General features: G+C 35.8%; 1 protein-coding gene across 1 annotated transcript; it reads left to right on the top strand.

Moving 5' to 3' along the window:
• Positions 1 to 2,375: 2,375 nt before the first annotated feature.
• LOC120143006 (ultraviolet-B receptor UVR8-like) lies at positions 2,376 to 6,652 on the top strand. Its single transcript, XM_039157437.1, has 11 exons — positions 2,376 to 2,743; positions 2,988 to 3,061; positions 3,135 to 3,219; positions 3,687 to 3,818; positions 3,914 to 4,150; positions 4,325 to 4,564; positions 4,863 to 4,906; positions 5,103 to 5,285; positions 5,749 to 5,839; positions 6,148 to 6,191; positions 6,284 to 6,652. Exons 1-11 carry the CDS (start codon positions 2,539 to 2,541, stop codon positions 6,416 to 6,418), a joined length of 1,470 nt encoding a protein of 489 aa, XP_039013368.1. The 5' UTR covers positions 2,376 to 2,538; the 3' UTR covers positions 6,419 to 6,652.
• The last annotated feature ends 931 nt before the right edge of the window (positions 6,653 to 7,583 follow it).

Raw genomic sequence — 7,583 nt, 5'->3', positions numbered from 1 at the left:
ATTATGTTTTGACTTGTTTTTGTGTAGGAACTTATTTTCTAGAACCAACAATAAAAGGGCTAATTCTGTATTTTTTTATTTATGGAATCATGGCTAGCATAATAGACACAATCTGGAGCACGACGTTTTTCAACTTGGCAGATTTAGATCGTCCAATCATAATCTTTTGAAAGGTTGGCGGACGAAATTATCTTAGGGAATTTAAGTTTGAATTTTGAAAATACTATGTATAAATCTTTTGACTATTATTGAGATATTTTATTTCGAATATTTCTTCTATTCTTAAGATATTCTTAGACTATAAATATCCCTTATGGTGAAGCTTGAGAATGTACACTTTTTACTTTTGATTTATTAAATTCTATCGGGTTTTATTTTATCAAAGTTATTTTCTTCCATCTTTTATTTTAACTTTAACTTTTATTTTATTTTCCAAAAAACTAAGTATGATTTCAATCATGCTTAGCTAAATTTTCATATAGCCAAAGACTTAGCGATGACTCAGTTCATATTGTGAGAATTGAAAAGCACTTAATATCTTTGGATAACATTATTGATTTTCTGAAAATGTGGATTGACAATCACTCATTCCTTAAATTATCACAACTCCTTCACTTAAAAAAAAACGTTGTTGATTTAAAGGTTTTTTTGTATTATTAGGAGGAAGAATTGGTCGGTTGTAATTCAACTTCCTATGAAAAAACTTAGTGATGATCCACTAAGGTGAATAGAGATCAGGTTCGATTCTCAGCGAGACATCATAACCTTGTTGGGCTTTTTTAGCGCTTAAAGTTGTATTGATGCTAACGACGATAATCATAGTTAGTTTAGCAAGGACTGAATTCCTAAGATAAACTTGGAAATATCAATTTACCAGAGAGAAAAGTAAGTTGTAAGGGTTGACCTTGTAGACTGTAACTAACATGTATCTGGAAGTAAAATCTTTTTCGATGATCAATTGAGAATCGAGCCAAAGCGAAGCTTGAAGCTATTTTCATCTTATCGTATTCTTTTTACAAATTTACTCTTATTTTATTTCATCATTTTTAGATTTTTACTATTTTATTTTTAAACCCCCTTTCTTTTATTTTATTCGTTAAAGCAAGATCCAAAGAATTCAACATTGAAAACTCCTTAGTTCTTGCAGATCGACCCTACTTCTCTATACTGTCTTTCCATTTATTTATTTATTAAAATTAGAAATTATTTTATTTGACAACTACAACGTTTGTCACACATGTACAAGTCTATAGTCATTTAGAAGCAATCATCACAATGATTCTTCCCCAAACGAATGACTAAATGTAAAAAATATTGTCTTCACACACAAATCTCAAATCAAACCACTTTATAACACTCTATTGACCAAGAAAGACAAGTGTTATATCTCATTCGAATATATAAGTTTTTGGATGAATTTCCCCCCTAATCAGAGTCTTCAGAGAATCATATTCTCTGACCCTCCTTTGACATCACTTATAGCAAGTCTATGTGATGGGTCAAAGTTGAATCTATTATCAGACTATCATGTCACTCATCCTACTAATATATAAGTAGTCATCGTCATCTTACATCTAACATTAACATTTAGTGATAATATATAAATCTTCATGTAATATTGAAAAATGAGACTCTTTGTGCCTCAAATCACTCATCATCTTAAATTTATCACTCACTCTTAAATTATTAACTATGATTTTCTACCTAAATTAAAAAGAATGAACTATTCATAACCCTGATATCTCACATTATTACCATAATAATTTCGAATTTTCATGTTTTGAAAACTCTTTGAATTGTCCAAACGAATCAATAAACGGAAACGTGTTCTTACAAAATAGTGGGTTAATTTTGTCATAATGAACCGTTAAATTAAGGAAAACAATTTTTAAAGGCAATAATAATTGAGTTTTATGTTCATCGTGGAGATCCATCATAAAAAATACGCAGACGCGAAGGGACAAGATAACGCCACGTAACCCCGACACACAACCGTCGCATTCCCAACCTGACCTAAGACCAAACATTGAACTATGATTAAGGCCTAACCTAAGCTTGTATTAAAATAAGATTAAAATTCCAAAGTAATGACTCATTTTGATTGCCCCACCACGTGGCGAGCAACAAGACCCGCATCGTAAACGAAGAAAGTTAAAGAAAAAAAAAGTTATCTGTCTCTCTTCTTCTCTCTCTCTCTCTCTCTTAGCTTCCAGAAAGTTCCGGGGAACTCGTGACGGCAAAAGAATAATCTAAAGCGCGGTCCTGATTAGGACACGTGTATGTCTTTGATGTGGCATCCGACGTGGCATGCGTTAGTTGTCTGTAATTGATACGCACCCCCCCACCCAACCCCCAAAACATTTTGTCAGGTAGGATTCGCTAAATTCTCCGTTTCTCTTTTCAACTCTCTCCTATTTCTCGTCTTACACAGAAACGGGTCAGATTAATTTTCTCGGAATTTAATCCTATTTTTTTTTAGAAAACTCAGAAACGAACAAAGAAATAGTGGATATTTTTCTTTGAAATTTGTTTCAGAAAATGAATGGAAACGAAAGAGAAGTGAAGGTGGAGGAATGTAAAGAACTGGAGGTTTATATGTGGGGGTATTTACCGGGGACTTCACCGGAAAAATCTCCGATCTTGTCTCCGGTTCCCGTTCGATTGCCGGATTCTGTTGAAGGCGGAGCTCGGTCTTGGACGGACATTTGTGGTGGTGGTTGTGGATTTGCTATGGCCATTTCAGGTTTATAATTTTTTTTTTAACAATCTGCTACCGATTTCATTTTTCTTAAGTTAATGTTTCAAGTTACGATCTTGATTAATCTGTTTGGGTTATGGATTTGAAGGACTTTTGTTGTAAGTTGAAAGTAAAACAAAATTATTTCACAGTTGACTTAGGCCGAAGTTATGAGGAATAAAATCAAGGATTGAACTTTAACTGAAGAAAATGGCTGATTTGTTTTGGTTTTCAATGTTTGGAAATTTAGATTGCGGGAAGCTGATAACATGGGGTTCAACAGATGAGGAAGGACAAAGCTACTTGACATCAGGGAAGCATGGGGTAAATGAAGTGATCCTTTAATTTATTCGACTTCAAATGATTAATGATTAATTTGTTTTGTTTTGTTTTGAAGGAAACACCAGAGTCGTTTCCTCTTCCAACTAAAGCTCCAATAGTCAAAGCAGCTGCTGGCTGGGCTCATTGTGTGTCAGTAACAGGTATTTTCTTTTATTTCCCATTTTTCTTTGGCTTTTAAGAACTCAATTAGCTTATATAAAGTATTTGCAAATAAAATTCTTTGAGGTACGAAGAAAACAAGAACACAAGTTATGTTTACTGGTTGAGAGATGAAGATTCTGAAAGTTATTTGGGAAATGCTGATGTTCATTGTTCTTGCATCACGGCCTTATAGGTAATATTGTAGAAATAATTGTTGATTCTCCCAATTGACAGGAACTGTACTAGACTGGAAGATCTTTAGTGCTTATATAGTCTCCTTGTTAAGGGGACTTCACTCCTTAATTATTTTATGCAGATTGGTTAATACGATAGTTTGGGGGTTACATGTTCTTCACGGTGCAGGCTTTGCCCGACTGCATTTTGGTTCTTCTTACTATCTTTCTAATCGAAGTTGTGTTATGCCTAAACAGAATCTGAATGGGTTCTTCAAACTTTCAATGTGCAGATACAGGTGAAGTGTACACATGGGGCTGGAAAGAGTGTGTACCCTTAGGGAAAGTCACCCTTGATATGATTGCTGGAGGGAGCTTTCAAAAGGAAATTGGTGGAAAACAGGGACCAATTCAAACCGAACAAGGTGATTTCCTTGAAGCCTGTGTATTTCAATAATTAACAAATGGTGCACCAATTTTGCGTTTCAGACTAATGCTATGGAGGTTGAATTTCTTACAGTTAGTCCAAAGTCTCGAGGCCTAAATGTTGGTAGTGGAATGGTTTCTCAAACAGAGAATCGGAATACAGGGGAGGAAGTAGCAAAGCGAAGGAAAATATCTGCAGCTAAAGAAGAACTTGAAAGCTCTGCTTCTGGAGATGACTATTTCACATTGACTCCATGTCTTGTGAATCTGGGTCCAGGAGTAAGGATCACAAGTGTTGCTGCGGGCGGGCGCCATACTTTAGCACTGTCAGGTAAATAAACTACATATTGGGTCACCAACCGGGACAGTTGTATCTTCAGGTGAAAAAGTATCATCTTGTCATCACACCATGTAGTTTTTTAGGTTGTGTGAAGTACAAAGTTATGGAAGATTTTTTATCTAAAGCAAGACACCTGATGGTTCATATTTTTAACCGAGCTTTCAGATATGGGACAGTTGTGGGGTTGGGGATATGGAGGCGAAGGACAGCTAGGCTTGGGTTCCCGAATAAAAATGGTGTCTTCTCCTCACCTCATACCATGCATTGAGCAAAATACTTCTGGAAAAGATGCACCTCCGGCTGTTCGTCAGGGAGGCTTGAATTCACAAGTGCAACATTCTAAAGCAACTGGGAGCTATGTGAAGGAAATCGCTTGTGGAGGTCGGCACAGTGCAGTAATAACAGGTCTGCTTTTGGTACTAGAACAATCGGTTAATTTTCTAGGAAGGATTTTGGCTGTATTTATTTATTATAATTGAAATTGAACATATCGGTTTAGTTTGATATGTTTTTTCTGTTATAGTTCAACCGTGGCTATGACCTTCTTCAAGATGATTCTAGCTTATATTTCTCTGACATGGATCTCGTTAGGTTGATTCTGGTTGGAAGTTGGTTGCAAAATTTTTTCAGTTGCATTCTATGTTAAATATTATTGATGTATTTGAACATTCTTACATCCCTTCATCACTTTTTTCAATTGTAGATGCCGGAGCTGTACTTACCTTTGGTTGGGGGCAATATGGGCAGGTAAATCTTCTCAATGTGATATATATTGCTTTTTTTGTTGGTTGGTGAGATGAACGGATAAACTCTTTCTGAAATTCCTCCACCTATATACGACATATACGACGTATATGACCTGTTTTCGTGAGACACTAACCTTGGGTACTTCTAGTACAGTTTGTTCATTTTGCTTTATGTCAATTCTGCCTCTTTTATCCAGTGTGGACAAGGAAGTACAACTGATCTTCTGAGACCAACCTGCGTTTCCTCTTTATCGGATATTCAAGTTGAAGGAGTTTCTGCCGGACTCTGGCATACTGTGTGCATAGCTGCTGATGGTCAGGTATTTACCTTTGGTGGGAATCAGTTCGGACAGTTGGGTACTGGTGCTGAACAGGCTGAGGTGCGTTTGATGCTGTTATTTGTTTCACTTAGGGCGTGTTTGGGAAGTTACTTCGTAATTGGATTTGGTGCAATTGCTTGTAATTACTCATGTTCGAGTAATTGTTGTAATTAGTGAGTCCAACTGAATTGAGTTTAATTAGATAAGGGTTGAGAATTTTTTTTGTGGGGGAGGGTTGGCGTGCAATTAACCATAATGACTTCCCAATTTTTCATTCATTTTTGGATTAGCGGATCCCATTGAAATAGAAACCTAAGCCTAGGAGCTGAGCAACCTAGAAGCTAAACAATTACCTTAGAATCACCTTTCAAGCTACTTTCTTGTTCATTTCTGTTATCAGAATTAATCTCTTCTTTATTTTGTTTTTAAAAGCTTGTTACTCCACATTTTACTAATATGCATGTAAAGCATTCAAGTATTGGAGAAGTTCCAGAAACTAATTAAACGTTTCCAACTGCCTTAGACATCACCAAAACGATTGGATGCAGCAATTTTGGAGGGCAAGCATGCAAAGAAGGTATCATGTGGGGCTCGTCACAGCACTATACTTACAGGTATGAATATGACTGAACTGGTACTACAAGGATCAGGGGATACGCAAACTAGCTCTCGGTTTATTTCGGCTGGTGCTATATGTTAGGTTGTAGAACTTTTAGCAAGTGCTTAGATAGGTACAGAGGATAATATGTAAAATTTATTTTCTAAAAGGTCCAACAACAGAAGTATCAACTCAAAATATAAGGGGATTGGAATTTGTAAAGAAGTATCTATGGTATAGTTGTCAAGTAGAACAATAAGCATATAAAATTTACTGCTTTTCCCAAGTTTACACCTTAAAATTGCTTATTGCTTTTCTTGCAAGATGATGGCCAAGTACTTAGCTGGGGCTGGAATAAATATGGTCAGGTATGATGTCAACTTCTCTAGTTTGCTACATGACATTTTGTGTGCAAGAATGTTGGAATTCATACTTCGTACTTGCCGGCTTTTGCATGCAGCTTGGTCTGGGTGATACGATTGACCGTAGCATTCCTTCCCTTGTTCCTATAGATGGTTGCATACCAATAAACATTGCTTGCGGTTGGTGGCACACGCTCATGATTACAGAAGCATCAATTTTGGAACCCAAATAGGCCAAAACAAGATCCAGGAGGAACAGTTTTGGTAAATATGGAGATGTACTAACTTGTCAATGTTATTTGATTTAGTATCCATCTCTTATTGTACATAAAGTTTGCTGTTCGCGCATTCTTCGGGAACCTAGTTTGTCATCAACAGCAGATTGAAGTGACATCTGCATTTAACTTGTACTCAACCAATAAATACTTGCACTGATACATTATGTTAATCAGTAGGTTGGTTTGTTATTCCTTAGCCTGGTAATGCAACGTTGTTTGGACAAGAATGCCATCATTTGCTCATGAAAGTCCTCTCCAATTCTTTTGCTTTAAATAGGAGTCCTTTGCTTTTGAAAACATGGGCTGGTACTTGATTTTGACATGAGAGAAACAGAACAGGTTAGGTGTTAAGAAGAGCTTTTGTATGTGTACTAGTCCGGTCAAAAGATTAAATATATGACAATTGATGATTGCGACTCTTATCAAGTAATTATTCATGATTTATACTATTTATGAATTGATATGGAAAAAAACAATTGTTTCAATTGTTTAAAATTAGAACTATTAGACAATCTTCTACTATTAAGAGTTGCTTGACGGTTTTATGTATAGTACATTATTTAAGGTTGTCGAGTTCAACCAGTTCCATCATTTGATCCACAAAAGTCTGAACAGAACATCAGTTGACGTTTAGACCCTGAATTAAATAACTAATGACATGCTTTATGTAATACCCAACCCGGATACGAGTCCGAAGTGTTACATTGACTTTTCAAACTTTGACTCATGACAAAACTCGAGAAAATTTAAAACTTTCATTAAAGTCACAGCGGTTTGTTTAACTCAATCAATTAGTACATGCAAACTATATTCAATATGCAGAATACATCTAATTCAAGACATCTTTTCTGATCTGATCTTCGGTAAGAAGTAACTGACGTGTCTTGCTCCTCTTCACTTTTCTTCTAGCTTTTCGGAACCTACGTGTGAAACACTCACACGCTAAGTCGATGACTTAGAGAGACATAAAAACATATAACCACTACTAATGCATTCATAATCTATACTTATTATATCATACAAAATCATACATTCTGTCATGCAACCACTATCCACTTGTACACACACACATCATTCACATATTCTTATAACAGGTTTCATAGCACAAAACATGTAAATC

This window comes from Hibiscus syriacus, unplaced genomic scaffold, assembly GCF_006381635.1.
Source record: "Hibiscus syriacus cultivar Baekdansim isolate YM2019G1 unplaced genomic scaffold, ASM638163v2 tig00110833_pilon, whole genome shotgun sequence".
Lineage (NCBI taxonomy): Eukaryota > Viridiplantae > Streptophyta > Magnoliopsida > Malvales > Malvaceae > Hibiscus > Hibiscus syriacus.
The sequence above is the reverse complement of the archived record's forward strand: the minus strand, read 5'-3'. Positions and strand labels throughout refer to the sequence as shown.

What these genes read in the sequence shown, in the direction of transcription:
- LOC120143006 (XM_039157437.1), top strand. Translation starts at nt 2,539, where the DNA reads ATGAATGGAAACGAAAGAGAAGTGAAGGTGGAGGAATGTAAAGAACTG. An exon ending in GCACAGTGCAGTAATAACAG is followed by an intron (nt 4,565 to 4,862) that starts GTCTGCTTTTGG and finishes TTTCAATTGTAG; the next exon opens with ATGCCGGAGCTGTACTTACC. An exon ending in GTTGGGGGCAATATGGGCAG is followed by an intron (nt 4,907 to 5,102) that starts GTAAATCTTCTC and finishes TCTTTTATCCAG; the next exon opens with TGTGGACAAGGAAGTACAAC.